This window comes from Nymphaea colorata, chromosome 4, assembly GCF_008831285.2.
Source record: "Nymphaea colorata isolate Beijing-Zhang1983 chromosome 4, ASM883128v2, whole genome shotgun sequence".
NCBI classification, from domain to species: Eukaryota; Viridiplantae; Streptophyta; class Magnoliopsida; order Nymphaeales; family Nymphaeaceae; genus Nymphaea; species Nymphaea colorata.
In genome coordinates, this window is record NC_045141.1 from 15,576,158 (window position 1) to 15,598,656 (window position 22,499).

At 40.0% G+C, this 22,499-nt stretch overlaps 3 protein-coding genes and 1 non-coding gene across 6 annotated transcripts; 2 read left to right on the forward strand and 2 right to left on the reverse strand.

Moving 5' to 3' along the window:
• Positions 1-1,092: 1,092 nt before the first annotated feature.
• Positions 1,093-3,016, forward strand: LOC116252888 (geranylgeranyl pyrophosphate synthase 7, chloroplastic-like). 3 transcript variants are annotated; one of them, XM_031627496.2, is made up of 2 exons: positions 1,093-1,276; positions 1,413-3,016. In XM_031627496.2, the coding sequence occupies exons 1-2, from the start codon at positions 1,205-1,207 to the stop codon at positions 2,619-2,621; spliced, it is 1,281 nt and encodes a 426-aa protein (XP_031483356.1). In that variant the 5' UTR covers positions 1,093-1,204; the 3' UTR covers positions 2,622-3,016. The 3 variants fall into 3 exon arrangements, with proteins under 3 accessions (XP_031483356.1, XP_031483357.1, XP_031483359.1); XM_031627497.2 differs by having other exon boundaries at positions 1,095-1,276; positions 1,416-3,016; XM_031627499.2 differs by having other exon boundaries at positions 1,126-1,276; positions 1,365-3,016.
• A 249-nt stretch (positions 3,017-3,265) lies between these two features.
• LOC116252887 (pentatricopeptide repeat-containing protein At1g08070, chloroplastic-like) lies at positions 3,266-5,567 on the reverse strand. Its single transcript, XM_031627495.2, has one exon. The coding sequence runs from the start codon at positions 5,416-5,418 to the stop codon at positions 3,643-3,645; it is 1,776 nt and encodes a 591-aa protein (XP_031483355.1). The 5' UTR covers positions 5,419-5,567; the 3' UTR covers positions 3,266-3,642.
• Positions 5,568-5,596: 29 nt separating this feature from the next.
• On the reverse strand, positions 5,597-5,668 carry TRNAD-GUC (transfer RNA aspartic acid (anticodon GUC)). Its single transcript has one exon. It is a non-coding gene; the product is annotated as a tRNA-Asp (tRNA).
• Positions 5,669-8,905: 3,237 nt separating this feature from the next.
• LOC116252173 (uncharacterized) lies at positions 8,906-12,808 on the forward strand. The gene is made up of 6 exons (XM_031626277.2): positions 8,906-9,450; positions 11,154-11,280; positions 11,893-12,032; positions 12,111-12,173; positions 12,293-12,361; positions 12,517-12,808. The coding sequence occupies exons 1-6, from the start codon at positions 9,172-9,174 to the stop codon at positions 12,586-12,588; spliced, it is 750 nt and encodes a 249-aa protein (XP_031482137.1). The 5' UTR covers positions 8,906-9,171; the 3' UTR covers positions 12,589-12,808.
• Positions 12,809-22,499: the final 9,691 nt, after the last annotated feature.

The window sequence follows — 22,499 nt, forward strand, 5'->3', positions numbered from 1 at the left end:
CTTTCCTTTGCTTCATATTTACAGGAGGAGAGCTGCTTTGTATAGCTATTGCTCCTCTGTGGACGCTGCATCTCTCTGTTAGCTTAAGTGCCTCCTAATTCAGATATGTTCCTTAGGAACATTGTTGTAAGAATGTCTTCTGTGGATTGAATTGATTCAGTTGAATTTATTCATTGTGAATCAGCTAAAAATATTTAAAATGTTTTATAAAAAACGAATGAAAATGCCTAGAAATAATTGAAAATAAAATGTTTTAAAGAGTAACTAAAGTCGACTTGACTTAGCCGCAAAACCAAATAAGCTTGCCAACTATTCTGTTCGGATCGGCCTGCTCAGGCAGAGTCGGATAATATTTGAGTCTTTGGACAGACCTTTGTCGAGAATTAGGAAAGCTGTTCAGTGTTCAGTTTCCTAGATTCTCATTGTTTTACTGCAAGCACATTGCCCCTCTTTGTTCTACCTGAAGGATTTAAAAATTATGCTCTAACTCGTTTACGCCTGGGTATTATATATAAAACAAGAAGATACTAGACTTTATTAGAATTGTCTATGATATTGATTTTAAGAAGATCATACAATGAAGATTAACCAAAAAAGTAGAAATCTAATTGTATTTTCAAAAAGATTGAAATACCTCTCAAATAAGGTGAGAAATCTCAATTAAGGAAACCCATTTAGGACATTTGAGTCTCTTGAAAATATAACTGGATTTTTTCAAATTTTTGCAACTTAATTTCTATAGTTAGATTTCCTTAAAATCAATGACACAGACACTTCTTATCAAATCTGGCATACGAGGATTGTGTACCTGCCTGTTTTACTTTGCATATATAAGTGAATCGCATCTTCCACTTTATGACACTTTATTCATATGAAAATGATATGGAATTGTAATATTCACTTTCTCTGCTCATAAAACAAATCATTTCCATCACATTTTCTTTTCCAATAAACATGACACACCAAGTTCGGAATCTTTAAGATGCAGTGATCGATTGGTCATCACGTCCTGTACGTGAATCAAATAGGAGTCAATGACCTAACTTTCAGGCATCTTTAGGTGAACGAAATTAATTAGAGATGAAACGAACAGGAGAAATGATTTGTGCCAGAAAGGCGATAGGGGGACTAATCCAAATGGTGAGAGTGCTCGTGCCCGTCTCTCCTCCTGTCCTCGGAGCCACTATAAAAAAGGCGCATCTGGATGCCCTGTAATCCTGGCCATGGTGGTGGCGGGGACGCAGATTGCCCAAGTTGTTTCCAAGGCAGCCTCAAGGTAAAGTAGAAACACCAAAGAAGCGCTACCCACATCATTTTCTGCTTCAATCTCACCAAAATTTCTGTGTTTGTTTCAAAATGCGTAGGTGCCTCACATTTCTTGATAGAGTTCATCTTATATCTGAATCTTAAAGCAGGAAACGAGAGAAGCGGAGAGAGCTAGAGGTGCAGAGATGAGTTTTTCATGGAGTATCGGCGTTTTGGGAGCGCCGCCAGCTATGTCTTCCTCTTACCCTTCTCATCCAACTTCGTTATTTGGAAGTAATTTTTCTTTAAAACCAGAGTTGCGTCTCGGCCACAACCTTGAGAAGCAGTCCATCCCCATTTCTTCTTTACCTGTAAAGACCACGCTCATCACTTCTTCTCAGTTCCCATGGCCTATACCCAAGGCCTCTCTCTCAACCACTCACCTTACGGATGAGGTTGAGTCCAAAGACAAAGGCGTCGAGATCCCACAATTCGACTTCGGTAAGTATACGATGGCGAAGGCAAGCTCCGTTAACGAAGCGCTGGATAAGGCTGTCCCCATGAGGGAGCCGCAGAAAATCCACGAAGCCATGAGGTACTCGCTGCTGGCTGGCGGGAAGCGCGTCCGGCCCATGCTTTGTATCGCCGCCTGTGAGCTTGTTGGTGGGAAGGAAGAGACGGCAATGCCGGCCGCATGCGCCGTGGAGATGATACACACCATGTCTCTCATCCATGACGATCTTCCTTGCATGGATAATGATGACCTTCGAAGGGGAATACCCACAAACCACAAGGTTTACGGCGAAGATGTAGCTGTCCTGGCTGGGGATGCCCTCCTTTCGTTTGCCTTCGAGCACGTCGCCTCTGCAACCCGCGATGTTTCCCCTGATAGGCTTGTCAGAGTGGTCGTTGAGCTAGCAAAGGCAATTGGGTCGGAAGGGCTCGTCGCCGGCCAGGTTGTCGATCTGCATTCGGCCGGATTAACAGATGTCGGCATGAAACACCTGGAATACATACATGTTCACAAGACGGCCGTTCTGTTGGAGGCAGCAGTTGTCATGGGAGCAATTGTAGGCGGAGGAACAGACGAAGAAATTGAGAAGTTGCGAAAATTTGCCCGGTGTATCGGCCTTCTGTTTCAAGTGGTAGATGATATCCTGGATGTAACAAAATCTTCAGAGGAGCTGGGAAAGACTGCTGGAAAAGATCTGCTTGCTGATAAGATTACTTATCCAAAACTGCTGGGACTTGAGAAGTCCAGGGAGTTTGCGGCACAGTTGAACATGGAAGCCCAGGAGCAGCTTTCAGGATTTGACATCAACAAGGCAATGCCCTTGATCAGTTTGGCAAACTATATTGCCTATCGCCAGAACTAGATTCTACAGTGCTTTAGTTTTTTTCTACATTTCGGAAAGACCAGTTTGTGTCCCCCTTTTTTTCCTTTCTTAGTTCTCAGCTGCCGAGTATGGTCGATTTTACGGCTTGCCTAGTTGGAAGAGCAGTACTGATATGCCTGCTGCCTTGATGACTTCCTCAAGTGAAGAGACATGCAAGTACCTTCATCCATGTAACGTAATAGAAAGACATGATAGCTGATGTAAGAATAATTTAGGAACAGGGGTAACAATTGCGGAGAAGAGCGATGGTGCAGGCAAATATTTTATTGGTTTTGCTATGTTGTATATGAATGTAATTTTACATCTATGAATATGCATAGAAGAATCCTGTCAGCACCTCTGAATTCGATTGAAATTTTACTGCTGTTTGCTCATGCGTCTTTCTCAGGCAAAAGGTAATCTTGTGAAATTTTCGAACATTCGGATATAAATGAAGTAGATATTGCAGAAGCCGTTTTGGAATACCAGTGAGCTGATGTAAACTCAGTGGCCTGTTATTAATTGAGATGTTTACAAAATCTGCCCATTTATGTTGCAGTGCTGCAATATAACCCCATATAACTTGATCCCAGAGCATTAAAAAATTGAGCAAGCGCCTCAATCAAAGGTGGGTATTCACAAAATTGAGCACAGTTGAATGATATGCATATATTTCATCAATAGTATCTAAGCCATACGGTTTCTATAAATATGTACATTGGCGATCTGTCCTTTGTGAAATATTTTGTCTTTGGTTGGATCTACATCATTAATCGCGTCTCCGTGAATATGTGCCATGGAGGCCCTTCTTTTTTCAAAGATTTTGCGTTCGTTTAACACTACAGTCTTGATCATATTTCCCAAGATATTGAGTGCCGTAGCTACTGCAGCGTATTGGCTTCCACCCGCTTATAGAATCCTCGGCCGACTTTGGAGGAGAATCTTCACTTTACCCACTCAAGGCCTGTCATGGTCCACTAAGCTGCCTTTCATATTAACTAACTTCTTGCAAAAGATTGCTTTAGTTTGACATGTAGACCGTCAACTTTTGTTGCCGAGCTACTAGGTCCAACATTTCATATATTTCCTTCGACTGAGGATGTGAGAAATCTCCAGCTACAAACTCATAAACGCCACTGCTAGTCTCTATAGAACTGCAACCAGGGTCTCTTTTAATTCCCTTTTCTTTCATCAACTTTCTCACAGCCGCAACAGCATGCCATCTACCGGATGTTGCATATATGTTGGACAAAAGAATATAATTCCCTCCATTTTGAGGCTCCATCTTCAGTAGACGATCCAGCACACGAGTTCCCAGCTCTGAATTGCCATGCATTCTACACGCAAAAAACAGGGAACCTAGCATCACTGCATCAGGCTCGTACGGCATGCTAAACACGAGCATCTCAGCTTCACCAAGAAGGCCAGCTCGTCCAAGAAGATCAACCATGCAACTATAATGCTCAATTTTGGGTGTGATTCCGTATTCATTTCTCATAGAGGTGAAATACTGCTGGCCCTGCGTAACAAGTCCTGCGTGAGAACATGCATTTAGGACTCCTAGAAAGGTAACTGCGTCTGGCTTGAGTTTTTCATTCAGCATACGGTCGAAGAACTCCAATGCATCTTGGCTTCGACCATTCAGTGCAAAGCCGACTATCATTGCTGTCCATGCCACAACATCCTTGTTTTTAATCAAATGGAAAACAGAAAGCCCCATATCTACGCTTCCACACTTGGCATACATGTCTATTAGTGCAGTACCTACATTGTTATTAATGGCAAGCTTCTGCTTCTCTATGTAATCATGAACCCATCTTCCAACATCAAGTGCACCGAGATTAGCACAAGCAGATAGCGCGCCGACTACTGCCACTTCACTTGGCATAACATCAGCAAGCTGCATTCTGCGGAAGAGAATCAAAGCATCATTGAACCTGCCAACCTGAGTATAGCCATTGATCAGACTACTCCATGTCACCGTATCTCTTTCAGGCATAGTATCAAACAATCTACGAGCCCCTTCCACATCGCCAAGATGACAATACGCACCAATCATCGAATTCCAGGACACCACATCTCTCATAGGCATTGTTTCAAACAACTGCTCCGCCTTCTCAATCTCCCCCAGATTAGCATACCCGGAAACCATGGAGTTCCAAGACACCGAGCTTCTCTCTCCCATACGATCAAAACAATTTTGAGCTGAAATTATATCCCCATGCCTGAGGTACCCCGCAATCATACTGTTCCAAGACACAACATCTCTCTGAGGCATTTCGTCAAACACTTTCACCGCGTTTCCAATCTGCCCGCACCTGCTGTACATGTTCAACAAAGTGGTCATCACGGACAAGATCGACTGAAACCCACATCGTAAAATCACTCCGTGGACCTCCTCCCCTTGCTTGATCGCCGATACGTGTTCGCAGGCATTAAGAACAAATGGAAAGGTGAAATTGTTCGGCACCATGCCTTCGTCTCTCATGGCCCTGTACATACGGATGGCTTCATGGTGACAACCAGACGTCACCGCTCCCCTGATCATTGTATTGTAAATGAAGAGGTTAGGGTGTGTGATTCGACCGAATAGTTGGCAGGCATACTGGAAAAAGCAGCCTGAGGGGGAGAGAGCGAAGAACTCCACTAGTTCGCTCACTGCCCGTGGGTGTTGATCCATGGCGACTTTGAGCAAGTGGGCGTGCAGCTTCTGGGCTTCCTTCAGGGAAAGCGACGGCGCCATTGACAAGGAATGGCGTCTCCGTGACACTGGGATCAAAGCAGACATTGCGTGCATGCATCTTATCAGTTTGAGAAAACATGTGTTCGTGAACGAAGATCAAAAAGGTCTACACACCCGGCAGGGTTGCAGCCGAACGAAAATCAAGAGGGAGGAACCATGGGGAGAGAAAGGCGACGCCGTCCCATGAGAGTGAGAGAGGGAACAGAAAGCCTGCAAAAAATTATTTAAAAAGCGCCGTTGCCGGGGATCGAACCCGGGTCACCCGCGTGACAGGCGGGAATACTCACCACTATACTACAACGACCTGGTTGTTAGACCAACAACTAACAAAATAATCGTTCATTTTAGATAATAAAATAGTGGCCAAAGCGACAACTAAAGATGTTCATAAGAGCATGAAACGTATATAATAAAATCAGTTAGACGATACGCATTCAATCAAAGGCTATTTCATCAGATTGCTTCATGAAATAGTAGTACATTAGTTGAGTGTACTCTCATGCACAGTTTTTAATATGTGATAATATACTAAAAGAAGGGGCAAAAGATTGGAGCGTTAGAATAAACAGATTATAATTTGTGTTTAAATAGTGATTGGTAAATTCACATGTACACTATAATCTAAAGATATTACAAGAAAACGAGATGAGTTAGATCATTTGTTTTATCCCAAGAAATGGCATGACGAATTTGAGAATCCAAGAGATGAAGTGCATTTTAGAAACTTCATTTTCATTTTTCCAAAAACTCAATTAGAAAACCAAGTTTCGTTGTAACTCTGTTTAGTAAAAATCTAGTTTTAAGATGTTCCTAAAACTTTGAAAAAATGTCTTGGATGCATGCATACATTGTATCTCATTACTTTAATTAGTTGATACATGATATTTCAGCCCGTGTCAAAAGTTATAAACATTAATTCGGCTCCCCTCATGAAAAATTTCTGGTTCTGCCCCTAGCTTGAGGAGCTCAAAAAAATCGTCGAGTTGCGACGAAGTTCTGCAGCTTGAACTCGGCTCGACCAAGCTGAACTACGCAGGAGCCATGCGATCCAGCTCAGCTAAGTCATTAGGTGTGGGGACTTGAACATGCAAAGTCATTGATTCCGATCTGATCATCTTTGATTCATTGGTTGGATTCCTTTGCAGCTCCATACCTATCTAACGTGTTACATTTAAGACCTGTGGTTGAAAAAGTAAAAGAATTCAACACTTTAGATGTGTTATCGGCATCATCTGGTAGGTCCCCTTAACCCTCTGGTTCCCTATTTAAAAGGAAAAAAGAGGGTTGAAATGCACATGGGAACATGGTTTTGTTTGTCTGTCTGTTTAATAATATAGCTACAATGACGTATTCTATATATGTGTGTGTGTGTGTGAGAGAGAGGGAGAAGGTTCTTGTGTTCTTGTTTTTTGATCTATTTTATTTTTAGTGCCTAAATTGTTAACATCCACATTTGGTAGTGCAACATTTTATTAACATTTGAGACTTTGTTTTGTCCACCAAAATTCTCTTTCCTTTGTCTTGTGAAACTCCATTTTCATAAAACATTTGTGCAAATCAGTTAGATAGCATGATGCACAACCTTACTCGAGTTGAACTCATATATAGCTGTAAAAAGTCATTTGCTGACAATATATTGGATTTGAATCAAATATCCTCCTTAAATACTTTACCAAAAGTTGGTTATGAAAAAAAAAGTGGTAAAAACAAAATCAGATTCTGACATAATAAATGACATTCGATTGGATTTGGATTATGAAATTCAGACCCGAATTCGAATTTACTTTCAAATAAATATCTTATAGCTAATATATCCATACATTTGAAATATCATGCTGTGGCCCAAATACTACTGCATGAACATAACATATGATAAACTGCATATCTAATTCAAATCCAATCCCTTGACCACTCTAATGACCAATTATTCGGCTGAATGTCAAAATGAGGAAACAATTCTTGCTTGCGCTCAATCACCATTGTAAAGTTGAGGCAACAACTGATAAGTTTGCTTGTTTTGGTGGTCTTGTCAACTAAAAGAGAAGATTGGGAGGCCATTAATTCCCTCCTCACAAGTCTTGTTGCCACCTTATTTAGTTGATCTACCGGCAACTCCAAATCAAACCCAAAATTCAAGTTTGAGAAAGATCTAATCCTACAAAAACACTTCGTAACAACATCTTTGCTATTTCGGATGCCTAAAAATTCAATTTCTATCTGACTATTCACATATTTAGCTTTCCCCCGTCTCAATCTTCTACCACAACATATGTTTGTTTTGTGCACGCATCATGTAAAAAACAAAGGCTTTTTTTCACTACCCACAAATTCTTAAAATTTGAGATTTTTTACTTTCTCTCTTTTTTTTGTTCATGATATTTAAAACGACTTAAATTTTCAAAGTTTACGTCAATTTTGCATTGATATATGTTTTCGGGTTAGATTTGGTTTCAAAAGTTCTTATACAAATGGCAGAAACAATATCTCATGTTACTATATTCCCATCATATTAAAACTTATATATTCATGACTTTTTTTTTTTCAACAAACAAGATTGATGTCTTAAGGCAGATATCTCGATATCCAGAATTTACAAGTCCCAGGATAAACCAAGATCTTCGGCGCTCCGGGCGTAGCAGTTACACTTGTCCGGTGACCGGCGTCTACTCCGGTCAAAGCCAACGGCGAAGAACGAAGAGCGTGGGCCCGCGAAGCGGGGCCCCACGTGGAAGGCGTGAGCCGATCACGCCAACGACGTGAGGACTACGTGGGGCCCACCCAAAGCCTGGACGGTCTAAGTCCGTCGGCCCGACGGAGCGGCGAGCGTCGATCTCGAGGAATCGACGGTTGGAACAAAGTAACGCTCGGTATGGACGGTGGAGATCTATCAAGTGTTTGACCAAAAACCACTAGAGGAAGATTCACTGTTTAATTATCATTTTGCCCTTTTCTTTTTCTTTTTTTTTCTTACGAGGGCAAAAGGGTGGGCCCGTGCCGCATAAGACCTGACCCGATCAGGGGAGCAGCCGTCTCGGTGGGTCCGTATCGGAGATTTGGATAGCAACGGATCAGATTCATCGTTTTTTCTTGGCCTGCCTAACTCTGGCGGAGAAAAAGAGGGAGAGACTCATTTACCACCATCGCCTTGAACTCTTAGAAAATCCCCAAAATGCCCTTGCTATCTTTTCAAGACCAAAACAGCGACTCGGGTCCATTTAGGACCTTAAATTAGATTGGATTCGGAGTGATCTCCACTTCAACTACAGGACCTGAATGTCCATGGGAGCCGAACCGTTTCCAGATGAAACGATCCGAGACACGGGACGCGGAAACCGAGTCCATTTCGAGGAAGGAGGAAACCGTAATTACGAGACAAAAGAGGAGTGAAGAGTGGGCTGATCGGGCATTACGGCGAAGAAGGAGGGCCAAGGTCGTCTTTATGGACACCGGCCGGGGCTCGGAGCGCAGCGGGAGGGAACCGTCCGTGCCGACGTGTAAGAAGGCGATTGGTCCAAATCCGGTCGTCGGGATTCAGAGCAGCAAAAAGAGAGAGAAAAAACACAGTCCCTCCCACTACTCTCACTCCCGCCCTCCCCACTCTCTCTGTGTTTTCTGGCTGCCTCATTAGAGAGATGATGACGATGATGATGGTGGCGATGATGCTGATGATGATGATCATGACCATGATGATGATGATGATGTTGATGGTGAGGAAGGATTTCAGTTGCGAAGCCGATTAATCGGCGAGTCGAATCGAGCGTGTTCTCCGTTTGGATCGCGTGTGGCGATTGAGCGTCCGGGGGGGAAATGCAGGAGGAGAGGGAGAGAGAGAAGGAGGGAGGGCCTACTGCTTCTGCTCCTACTGCTGCATTGAGTGGCGGAGGAGGGGGCGGGGCGGCTGCCGCGTCGTCGCCGCCGGTGCAGCAGGGCAGCTGCTGCGGCGAGGAGGGGAGCGAGGAGGAGCTGTCCGTGCTGCCGAGGCATACCAAGGTGGTGGTTACTGGAAACAACCGCACCAAGTCGGTGCTTGTCGGCCTCCAGGGAGTCGTGAAGAAGGCCGTCGGCCTCGGCGGCTGGCATTGGCTCGTGCGGACCTGATTCCCTCTCTTTTTTTCTTGTTTCCGACTCTTCATGCATGCTTGCGTGCATGCTTGCGCTGTTCCCTTTTCTTCCTTTTTTTTTCTGCCTTCTCAATTTTTGGGTTTGGGAATTGCTTTTGTTGGAAATTATGTGGTTGTCAATTTCATTTCGTTGTTGGTGTTGTTACGAGTGGTAAGGGAGACATTGTATCCAATTGGGTTCAGATTCCATTTTTCTCAATTTTGCTTATTTCTTTTTTGTTCCTTGAATTTCTGACCGCAATTTTCAGTCATCACCTAATTCAGTAGATTGAGTTCTGTTTTTGTCTTTTCTCTTGTTATTTTACGGACTTTAGTTTGTCTTCGTTTTTGTTCCCTGTAGCAAAATAGCGAAATTTTGACAGTGTTGGCATTTTTTGTACTTTAATTCTTTTGATATGGTGGTTTGATTATCTTTTAATTGGGGAAAATGCAGTATGTTCGATTTGATCTTGTTTGGGACTTTGTTTCCTTTGTTTGGTGTTTACTTGCCGAAGCTGGTAACAGCCCAACTTATCGTTTTTATTTATCTTTAATTCGATGCTGGAATATTCTTTCTTTTTTGATATTCCTTAAATTAAGGAAAAACAAAATGCAATGGCGTAATTTAAATCCAAAATTTCAATGTAAAATGTCCCATAAAATATATTTTCCTTGGTCATTTCCGTTTTCTGGATCTATACTTTAAATGCCATCTTCATTTCAAATACTTGTATTTTGGATAAAGCTCATTCTGTCAATTTTTTTTGGGCAGCGAAAATTTTAACTTTTTTCTTTCCTCATTTCCTTGTTATTATTTGAACTGGATCTAGCACGGATCCTGAACAGCATTTTTTTCTAAAAAGACGAAATGTCATTTGGGTTTAGTTATGCACGGACTTAGCTTTCTGTTGGTTGTGTTTTAGTTCGTGATGGTTCTTTGTGCGAATCTATTTTGCCCTTAGGAGTGCTTGTTTTACCTCGGATTTTGTCACGATTTTGGTCTCTTGATGCCCGATTTTGTGGTTAAATACATGTGTTGGCTTTCCCTGCAGCATTAGTTTTGCCGGTATTATTTTCATTGGTGGCATTGTTGTTTTGCGATGGAATTTGGGCAGTTTTGTACTGAAGATGTAGGGATGACCGACTCTCGGTCCACCACGTTGGAAGGTTTTTAGGGGTTTTCACTTTTTTTTGTGTGTTTTTGATACTTCTTTTGAAATCTTCTTTTTTGCGTGATTTATGCGATAACATTGTTGTGGTTGGTTCTGTTGAACAACTTACTGAAATTTGTTGTGGTATTGTCTTTTGGTGGTCCTGACTGAAGGCAGCTTCTCATTCTCCAATCCTGGTTGGAAGTGCGATGTGTCTTGTAGAAAAAGTGTAAATTTTGGAGATTTGTTATGTTAGCTTTTACATTTCAGTCTCCCGCTGCTCAAGAATTGTGTATATTTGTCTCTCTGAAACTGATTTTTTTATATGTTGAAGTTTCTTTCTTTTGTTTCTTTCCCATGATGAATCTGATGGTAGTAGGTGTTAATTCTTCTCTCCTTTCCTCTTTTTTAATTTCTTATGTTTAACTTGTGCTGATTTTGTCTGAATTTAGTAGGTTCCTTTTCTTTTATGTCAGAACTGCAATGTGGATAACAGTATTTGACTCACTTCTGGGCTAATTTCGTTTTGTTCTTGCAGGTTCTTACGAATGGGATAGAGGTGAAACTGCAGAGAAATGCTCTTAGCGTGATTGAAGCCCCCACAGGTCATGAAGATGATGATGACATTGAGTGCGATAATGGTCAATGGCATTGCTCTGATATAGGTGCAGTTTCGTTCTTCATTATTCAGGGAAACTATTTCCTAGCTTTCTATGATCTTCTTGATACGTAATCTCATATTAATTGAGATGCTTTTATGTATAAGCTGCCTCCGGTGTCCAGTTATCATGTTTCTCTTTTCTGCTCTCCTACCGATGGTTGTTCCATGAATGGCTCCAAATACCGTGTAAGCAGCGTTAGGTATAGGGGCTGCTATACAGGTGTTCCTTTTCCTGTGTTTGGTAATGACCTCTAGCTAGTTTTGTTTTTTTGTACACTGTCGATCCATCTCCCGTCACTGTTTATAGAACTCTGGTTTAGTGCCTTAACAAAGGGCCAATCTTTTTTGGAGGTACAAGAAAAATTAGGCAATGATATCACTTTTAAAACTGTGTAAGGGTATGGATAAAAAGAAATGTACTCGAGGTATCTGTCTTCCAATGTCAGTTGTGTTTTTTCCCATCCATATATCTTGCAGTAATGTTCTGTATGTTGGCAGATTCTGACTTGCTTGTACTTATTCTACTGGATTTGAACATTTTGCTCGAAACATGGCTAACTAGCTTTGTTTTTCTAAATAATAATTGCTCTTTGTTGATACAATTCAACTCTTACAGCATCTGATGACAATCAAAAGTCTCATAGGCCGAAGCAGAGACACCACAAGTCTGTAGGATCTGCACATAAGACTATTATCAAATCCAATTCCCTTGATTCTCATTCAAAGGTTTCTGTTTCGCCCTCACGAGGAGGAACGGTAAATCTTCTCGCACTGTCCTCACAAAAAATAATAGTTGCATTTCACATATTTCTGATTTGTCTGAAAAAACTGCAGAATGTTGACCTAAGCAAGCTAGAAACAACCGCTCTGTGGAGATATTGGAGGCATTTCAATCTCGTGAGTCCCCCGTCCTTTCTTTACCGTGCATCTTCGTACCTGATGCGTAAATTTTTTCCGCTTCACGTGTTTTCACGTGATGTGAAGTTGAACTCTGTCCATTGCTGCTTTGACACCAGGTGGATTCAATACCTAATCCCTCGAAGGAACAGCTGATCGATGCTGTACAGAGGCATTTTATGTCTCAGGTACGTGTTTTCTCTGCTGATGGAATCTGATTCTTGCTTCTTTATCATTCTTCTTCAGAACTGAAGTTTTCACCTTTGTATGAGTAATAGCGAGCAGTAAAACCGCCCTCATTAACTTTCTTCTTGGAACCAATTGCTTGTCTCCATCCTAAAAGCAATTGGACGAGTTGCAGGTCATTGTTGGGTTCGCGCAGGCGGCGAAGAGGTTGAAGACTGTCTGCAATTAATCGCTCATTCTAGTAGAGGGCTTCAGTTTTTTCATCAAGTAACGCAAGACTACCGTTCTTTAATTGGGTATGTGTGGGTTACCTTTGTATCATATAAAAATGTATCTCCCTTTCCCTTCCTTGGTGCCTCTCTTTCCGCTCAGGTGTTTGCAGATGTGGTGGTAGTGTTGTCCATGCCTGTAATATATCTTATTATATATAAGATCGATATGTTCTCGTAGACTTTCAACTTCAATGATGGTGGTGTTTGAAGATTGAATCAAACCGATTCCTCGGCCATTCAATCCTGTGACCGCAATCTGTTCTGAATTTGACGTCACCATCTGAATTGTTCAAATGTGTATACGTTGTTGCAGTGCAAGAGCTGAACACCAGAGGAGATGGCCGTTTCTACTTTCTACTCTCCTTTGTCTTTTTCACCTTTTCGACGAAAGGGAAAGGGAGATTTATTTACCTTCGTCTCAGTACTTTTCATTTTTCACCTGTGAAGGCTCTCTTCTTTCGACCTTTTGTTGCTATCTTAAAGGTGGCACGTGAAAGAATGTGGTAATTCATAAATGCATGACCGTGCATAGACACGTCTCCATGCTGACACAGACCCCTCTCCCATTAAATAAATAGAATGTGGCCATTGAATCCTGCGTGGTTGCTTTCAATGTGAAACAGAAAATTATGGTGACAGTGCCGCAACCGCAGCAGCTTCTGTCTTTAATTAATTCGCTTGCTGCTGTTGCTGCACCTCTTCTTCTGAATTTTTGATTCTTGCGTACATGGATGTCCATGGGATTTGCTTCACTTTCAGTTTTACGTCTAAGTGGGAGGAAGAAAAAACAAGGAAAAAGTTGCTTCCCCTTTGTCTGATGCCAGTGCACTTTTTTGGGACCTGAATTATCGAGATGCCTTTGTTTTGCTTTCTTCCCCCAATATTCTTCTTGTACCTTGTGCACCATTCACAGGTTCTTCGCTGTTTCTATTCAAATCGCTTCTAGTCAGTCCTGCTAATTTTGTCGTTGAAAATGGCAACAGTTCAAATCCTTGTGCTAATTTTGTCATTCAATATGGTTATAGTTCAAAGAATATAAATATAGAACTCAAAGGCATATTGTGGCTGGTTTAGAGTGGTGTTTTAGAAGGTGCTTGGTTGATTTGATTCCTATATATGCTATTCTGCTGAACTGTAAACGATGAAATTACAAAGGGTGTTTTACACTTCACCCAGGTACCGATGCAGCTAATTGGCATCTAATATGAAAAAATGAGGGACCTTCTTGCGTTTTTTTTTTGTTTTTGAGCGGTGGGTGGGACTGAAAGTATCTAAAAAGAAAGAGGTAAATAGTTTTCGCTGATGATAAGTATCCTTTCACAAGCAGACAACATGGCTATTAAGCTAGCCATGACTTATCAATGCCATAAAATTAGAACAGATCAGTAAAAAAAAGAAAATAATGAACAACGTGTGAAAGCATGGCGTCGTGAACCAAATCGATGAATGTATTTGTCTTAAAAAAGTACAAAATATCAGGGTACAGCTAGTCAAGATTGTTGGATTTGTGGACCACAACTAAGCAGAGGCTAGTTTATCATTTATCTACAGAGGGTGAGATAAGTTCTGGAGAGGAAGAGGACCTCTTTTTCTTACTTCCCTTTTTGATAAGAAACAAACTGTGGTTGGTATACTCTGTGTCTGCTATCAGTTTGACAATCTTGGTTGAGACCATCTTGAAGGGACTCCCCAACAAATGTAAAGGCGCAATAAATTGGGTCAGTTCCCGACCAGACCACTTTCATGATGTTGAAACCAGTTGAACAATAAGTGGTTGGCTGTCACCGAAAAAAAAAGGGAAAATTCAAGCGATTCGAAAAAGTTCAAATTGTTGAAAAATTCTATGTCTATGGCAATTGCAACAAAATCCAATAAATTTCTTGGGATTTTCTTTTCTTTCTATGTCTATTCTGGGATTTCTCAGTAAAAATGTTCCAATGCCCTTTGCTTTTGGTTCACATGGATTGGTAGGAGGTTTTATGGCACTGGTGACCCGATTCCCAGCGACAAGATATGGAGAGAAAAGGACATCGGGATGTTTGTCCTTACCATAAGGCTGAAGTTGTGGGGTGACTTTTGTCCTGTGAGAGTGGGACGATATCCAAGACAATTTAGTAGGAAAATAACTTTATTATAAGACATCGGGATGTCTTTTTTTAGAAAAATATGTGATTTCCTGTCACCAAAGAAAAAAAAAATCAATATCTACCACAAGGAGTTGAGTGGGAGCTTCGGTTGACGGGCAATGACTGAAGTCTGATGTGAAGGCCTTGCATGTCTTAGAAGATTGGGAGAAAACCTAAGAGTGGGTTTGATTCCCTTCAAGATGAGCATGAGAATTATCCCACGCTTGACGTAGAGCCTGAGCTCTCTCTTCCTTTTGTCCCACGATCCAAAGTTGTATTAGTGTTTGGCATGGTCTCAATATATGCTCTCATCCTATATGATACTGAGGTATAGCGCCCACGAGAATTAAACTGATGATGTTTGCTATCCACATTATCTATGTCTTGCCCATCAGGCAGGGTAGGCATTTTAGTACCCTGGATATGAAATTCCAAGGTCGGATCTGGCGTGAGTTTACGCTAAATGCATTGATCTCCTAAACTCTACATTTCAAAGATAATTGCCGAAATCTATCTGACAGGATCTCAAATCCCCTGTAATCGGAGGTTAAAACTGTTACCAGAACCAGGGATCTAAGTCAGGAGAGCACTCAAGCTACAGTAGGTCGAGTCTAAGAAGACGCCCATTACTTGGATTTGGCCCTTTAATATATTTTGAAGGGAAAAATGGAAAGCATGGCCTTTAATTGAAAGCACCACAAAAGCCGATCCATTTCATAGAATTGCAAGTAAAAATTAGATCGAAGAAAGAGAATTTTCCCTTGTTGGAAAGGGAATTTCGATTGAAATGCGCATCCCATTTGGATTTGGGTGTTATCTATAAAGTGCCCCTTGAACTTCATACACTGTTAAATAATGGCAAGTCCTTGTGCATAGCAGTGACCAGAAACAAAGTTGAACGGAACTTGGATTTGAAATTAAAACTGCTTAGTTGGTTTCGTCTTTCCAAATCCTCTAATGGTATCAGGCAGAATAAGATTTGTGAAATTTCAAACAATATGACTTTGCGTCTTTCTGTCTTAGATAAATTTGACAAGATAGAAAAACAGGCAAATGTCTCAGCATTAGAAGATATGATCTCGAAGGGGTTGGTCTCAACAAAATTTATCGTTGAAGAAGATGATGATAAGTTCAATGTTTTTGAATGATTTATGTTTCTTACCATGGATCAATTATGGTGCTGTTAAAAATCAAGTTTTGCATCGAATCTGTGAGGAGAAAGGTTGCGGAAATTTGCTGAATCGATGGGAATCATTCGTGGAAGGGATTGAGATGAACATTTATACTTTGAAGTAGAGAAAGAATATCCAGAAATATAAAACCATAAAATTGTCTTTGTCATTTTCGGAAGATGATTCTTCCATAAAACTGGAAAGTTCAAAGGTTAAAGCACAGTGTCAGAGTTGGGACTTGATCTACACCCTTTACAGTTCCGCTCTTATCAGACTGCTACAATGATGACTAATGACGTCCGTCATGCAGGCAAATGGCGATGTTGTTCATTATCTCGATTCATGCTTCTTGCAAGACTGACTAAAAGAGATCAGTTTCGAACTGTATTTTGTTAAATCACCTTAAGTAGTGCGTTTTTGGAGTTGGTACAAGTTGAGAATGAAGATTGTGGAAAAAGACACTTTCGCTAAGCATAAGAAATTGTTTACTGTATTTATTTAACTTTCCTGTTGTTGGTATGTTTTCATTTTTCTAGAGAAATAGTTGTAAAGGGGATGATATTGGTGACGCAGACTGGTGAAAATAATTGAGGAGAAGACCAGTAACTTCCAAGAGATAACCTGCTTGATGACACCTTGTTGTAGGTCATGACAGGGATGATGACAAACAATGTGAATAGGACATCTTCGTTGTATAGGTGTAGGAAAGAAGAATAAAGGACAAGAAAACATGGTCAGAAAATGGTGGGTCGTCAGAAGAAATGGGGTCGATCAGAAGATATTATCAGTACTATTGGAGGTCACATGGAAACTTTGATTGATTCAGACTTCAGAGATTAAAAAAAACAGGAAAAGAAAGAAAAAAGAGGAAGAAAGAAAAGAAAATAGTTGCTTAAATAAAATGGAGTTCAAGTTTACTTTCAAGACCTCAGGGGAAAAAAGTCGCAGTTTTCCCCATATATAACCCCTTTGCATGCACCTTGTTACTGGAAAAATTTTGAGGATTTATTATGCAATTGCATGATTTGTAAATAAAGAGCTTTCTTTTTCCTATAATTTTGTGATGCAATAGCATGATTTCCTAATAACAAATCCAATCACAATCTCGTTCAACTACCTGGGAGACTGCAACCAATCTAAGCCAATATGGACATCAATTTGGATCACGAATAGCATATGCAATCCAACCATGTAATCCATTTAAATATTTATAAGAGCACAATCAAGTTTGATTGAATAATTCTTTGTTCTTTCTTATTGAATGGTAGGAGGCCTCAACTCGCAGCACCGCTCCATTGGAAGTTTGGATTGAACGATAGAAACACTTGAGTTTCTCTCTTTCTTTTAACCCATTTGTTTTATATGTAATTTAGGTGATTAAATGAAAGAAATCAAAACTTAAGCATGTTTTTATTACTCTTTTTGAAACTTGAGCATGTTTTTGTAAAATTTTTTAATTGGTTTCTTAGAACTAATTCTATTCTGAACACAACTTTACACCTTCGGGAATGATCCCCATGTCCTAACCAATTTCGAATTCAGGTTGTTCCCCTATTCTAAATTTTTGCTCATTCTTTTTGTGAGCAGATCTAAGATCGAGTCCAAGTAGTTACAACTAATGCTTCAAATTTACCTTGTAAATGCAATTGCATCTATCAGGTAAACCTCTCACTGTCCAATCATTCCTTTTACTAGAGTCAAGTAGATTGCTAAAGGTGTTTTTTTGTAGTTCTGATTTCATATGGAGTTACTCAATTAGTAAGTTTGAATGGGAAAGAAAGCAGCCAAGAATGTGTAAAGTAAATTTCGGTTCAATATGTCATCATAAGGGGCTGCTTAGCATTAGAACAACATGTGGGTGTTCCATGAATCTGCCCTCAACCCTTCTCTAGTGACATGAAATAAGTTTCCTATATGCGATTCTACGTCTAAATATTGGCACTGCCATATGAACATTGCTGGAAGGAGAGAGGGCTATCTGTAAAATCGCTAAATTGTTTTCTGCTACTTTTAATTGGAGGAAAGATCAAAACTTTGATGGTTTCATCATACATGATTGAGTTGCAAAAACTTCTAGATAGTATCCTCCACCGGAACAGAATCCTTTCTGGTTAAAGAATCTCTTTCTAGTTGCTCTGAAACAATTAGGAGACTCTATGAAAGAAATATGAGTTCTACTTCTAGTGGCAACATGGTATTGAGTGGTGGTCCCACTTATGGGGGTCAAATCAATACGTTCTAAGAAGAAAGTGGCTGGTGTATTAGGCAGCTCTCTATTCAGTGCTATGCAAGGTTCCTTGGTAACCTCTAGTTTGATCAGAGAAACTAAGAGATTTAGGGTTTTAGTTCCCTCATTTTATCTAAGGATTGAAGTCTTTAGTGGTCAGATTGTCTTCTAATTTGATCTTTATAGTTTTCATTTTCTTAAGCATTTTTTAGCCCAAACTCTTAACTTTTCTGTAAATAAAATTATGGGAAACAAGCATGTCCTAATAAAATTATGGGAAACAAGCATGTCCTTGGGTTGTGCATACGCACTATCGAAATTCTTCCTTTGGTGTATCTTTACTGCCTCAGAGACTGGATTATTAATTTATGATCAGCTTCTACTTCAAGACATGGTTTTTGTCTTTGAATTTTCGCAGTTTATGCATGGCATGCTCATCGGTAAGAATCTAAGCCTGCGTTTACACTGGAATGTGTGATGCTCTGTTTAATTAAACTGTTCAATTCCAATCCCAATATTTGACTTGACTTACCCACTGCTCAGATCGACAATTGGTTAGTGCAACTGTTGCGCAAACTTTTTAAATGCTTAGTTGGAAGTGAGTGTCCATTAATGTTTTCAACAGGCTCATTTTGACAGCAATGAAATAAATATATTCATTGTTGCAGGATTTTGTACCAAGATAAGCACCTAGGAGCAATAAATATTTGTTGTTTCTTCACTTTTTCCATCCATACACATTGTAAATTCCGTTAGAGATGCACAACCTGTCTCTTCATCAGACTTAAATGTTTTATTCTTGAGAAAAGTGGCCATTATTCTCGCCTTTGATAACAAAAGTAGTTTACTGTACCAAGTAGGCGCTTGCTTCATGTTGTAAATATTCCCACCCAATATTCTCTTTCAACATGAACTTGATCTTATCAATGTTTCTCTGGCATATATATCCACAAAAAAGAGTCAAAAAGTTTAGCCATCTAAGAGAGTTAAAAACTTTTTAAAAGTTAAAACAACACATTTATGACATGGTACATATATGGAATAATTGTTCTTGTTTTGTTTTTCTTTGACGGTTGATCTCCAAACACCAAGTCTGACAAGGATAACACCACGAGAAAGCTCAGGAAACACAATGGCGGGTATAAGATTTGATCCAAAGTTGACATCCATTACATTCCCCTCGTATTACCTGCCCTACCGACACAGCTCTGGATCCTTGAGGCAAGACGAAAGGCGGTGCTTCGGACGGTGGGACAACCCTCTTGTTTACCCGAAAGTAGAATGTTTGCTTTCATAACGAAGATAAATAAGAGATGAAAGCATCTCAAGCCCATGCAAACAAAAGCAGATGTCTAACAAAACTTTATAGTCTAACCAACCAAAAAACTTTAGCATATACGTCGCTTCAGTTAGAGCACAAATTTAGTAAAGATTGGGTTGAAATGTCATTCATTTGACAAAATCCTATTCTTCCACTGGCATTGATGGTAAAAATAATCTTCTAGCATCAGATATTATTCCTTGAGGAATATGATTTTCGTTTGTGGAGCGTGGATGGTTATATTTCTTTTATCTTCTTGAGATTGAAGCTTCATGGTCGTTCTACTTTAGCTTTATACCTTTTCCCTCCTCTGAATTTCTCATCTCGAGCAATGGTTTTTTTCTTTTTTTGGTTATGATTATCTGGTTTGGGCAATGGTGGGGCTACAGGAATATGGCAACCAAGGATTTCTCTCGCTTTCATGGTGCCCATTCCATGGCCAACATCATTGGAATCTTAGTGGCGTTCTTGCATCTGATGATGCAAGCAACTTTCTCGTCTTTCAACCGACTGTGTCATTGAACTGATGTGACTGCCCACCATCCAAAGATTAAAGATTTGGATGGTGAATCTGCAACCAATAATAACGATCCGTCACTACTCACTAGCCAATAATTGTCCATTGTTAATGGCATAGTTTTTGCCATGACGCATGGTGGAGGCCCCAGCCATAGAGAATTTCTTCTCTGTTGGTGGTGGCTTTGTTTGGGAGCTTGGGACTGTGCTCTTGGTCATAAGAAGGCCCTATCAGGTCTTGCCGGTCGCGAAAAAAGTCTCGATCTAATTGCTAATCATGCTCGTAATTAGATTCGGCATGAGATGTATTTTATCCTACCTACCTTTTAAAGAAGAGCCGAAGTTTCGATCTAACCCTTTGCGAGGGTACATGGCTTACTTGTGGTATTTTGGGGTGCGGCTCTCACCATGCATCAACTTGCACATTAGTAGCTCTTCTTTTACAATACAAAAAGTAAACTTTTCGGGGATTTGAAACGGTAATTGGCCGCCTACTAACTCCTACCCCAAGTGTTGCACCAATTCCCTTAGGATTCACCAGAATTAGTTAGATTCAGCGAACTAGCATCATAATTGATGTAAGTCTAATGGGTATTTGAATCTGATTACTTTGATCACGGGCTGAGTTCAAGTCAAGTTTAGAAATTGACTGGAGTCTCAAACCTGACACTTGTTAACCACCAGGAAGCCTAATCCTTTTTTTCTATCTTTGTGTTAATATTGTGAAACAGTGGCAGAGCCACACATAGGCTGGTGTGGGCAGTTGCCCACACCAGCTTCTCAATTTTTTTTTTTTTTTACATTAAGATTGTCTAACGTTTACTTTGTTATACATATAAGTGCCTCTTCAAGTATGAAAACTTGTGAATCAGTGTTCCTCCAGAAATTTTTTTTAGCTTCGCCACTGTTTGAGTCTTCACTTGTTGTGAGCTTAGAGCCTAATGAGACATGCATAGCTTGAGTTGCACTCGTTTGCTTGAGCTATATGTTGATTTAAACTTGACTAGCTTATTAAACAAGTTGAACTCAAGTTACATTGAACAGCCCTAATTACATCACAGATGTTTGGGTTTGATTTTTTTTTCATTTTTCCCAGTCTAAACCAAATCCAACTCATGCATCATTAGCCGCTACTTCCATAATAGTCCAATCTGGTAATGTTCCATGACCAAAATCACAATCTTATCCAAGCTCGGCATTCCTGGTTGGGATCACTTCAATAGTTCACATATCATTTGACACCCCGTTTGAATTTAAATCTCATTGCTTGGAATCCAATAAACAATCGAATCCAATACAGCATCTTTATTAGACCAACATCCAATCTGGACAGCACTCCAGCTAGACTATTGTTGCATCTAAAAATTCAAATAGATCCATTTTACTTCATACATTTCAATTCAAATTCAATTGTGAACCTAATTAGGAAATGTATGATGGGTCGGATTCAGTATTTAATGTAACGACTCGACTCACTATCATACCGAACTCGGATCCCTGGTCCAATGGATCCTAACTCACTCTTTTAACTGTTTTGGTTTGAACAAAAAAAGGACTAAGAACTAGGACAACCAACTGTTTAACAACGTCTTTACAAGTCTTTCAAGATTCCTCACAATTTTAGATACAGGACCAAACTTTTAAGGTGTTATAATCTACCCTCCTTAAGGCATATAGGCTATTGCATGTGAAACCCTAAATCTGAGTAGTGAACTGGTTTTGATACCATTGTAACGACCCGACTCACTTCCATATTGGGTTCGAACCTCTTATTTGACAGATCTCAACCCACTACCTAACAGTTTGGTTTTTAGTTCAAAAAAAAGTTAACAACTAAGACCACCAACTATTTAACAACCTCTTTTTATAAATCCAGCAAGATTTCTCACAATCTTAGATATAAGAATCTTTTGAGGTATTACATTTAACATCCGTTTGAAATCTGATTCACTTATGTTCCCCACCAAAAGGGCCCCTACTAGTTTGGAGGGTTCTGAATGGATTTTCCATTAGCAAATACGTGTTGTACACAAAGCAATAAGCCCCATTCTTCTTGGTTTTTTATGTTGCTTGCTCCTTTACGTAAAGGAAAAGCATAGTGGTTGTGATATGAACCAAATAATTGGTACTTTACTACAAAATGTGCATTTGATGCTAAACGTCAAAGCTGATGGACGGTGCTGAATGGACTAAATTGGTTTATTTGGAAAGATTGGTTTCGTGTTCAATGTGCGAGTCTCAATCAGTAGCTTTCGTCTTCGTCACTTCCTCCTTAAAATAAGTACATTTGGGTGCAGGAACTAAACAACAATCTGCTTCAAAAGCAGAAGGTTTGAACTGCATTTTTTTGTGATATTATATGTTTAGACCAGCTTAGGCTAATGCCATTAAATACGCATGGAAACATGTACATGATATCCCATAAATGTGATTTCTAGGGTTCATTCAGAAGGAACTCAGACTTTTATTTCCCTAAATTATAACAATGTGTTTCGTATTAAAAGGA

Bases quoted from the DNA above. Each gene is read 5' to 3' on its own strand.
- LOC116252888 (XM_031627496.2), top strand. From the start codon at position 1,205: ATGCCCTGTAATCCTGGCCATGGTGGTGGCGGGGACGCAGATTGCCCA. The intron at 1,277-1,412 runs GTAAAGTAGAAA...TGAATCTTAAAG, and splicing joins GTTTCCAAGGCAGCCTCAAG to CAGGAAACGAGAGAAGCGGA.
- LOC116252887 (XM_031627495.2), bottom strand. From the start codon at position 5,418: ATGCACGCAATGTCTGCTTTGATCCCAGTGTCACGGAGACGCCATTCC.
- LOC116252173 (XM_031626277.2), top strand. From the start codon at position 9,172: ATGCAGGAGGAGAGGGAGAGAGAGAAGGAGGGAGGGCCTACTGCTTCT. The intron at 11,281-11,892 runs GTGCAGTTTCGT...CAACTCTTACAG, and splicing joins ATGGCATTGCTCTGATATAG to CATCTGATGACAATCAAAAG. The intron at 12,033-12,110 runs GTAAATCTTCTC...AAAAAACTGCAG, and splicing joins CGCCCTCACGAGGAGGAACG to AATGTTGACCTAAGCAAGCT.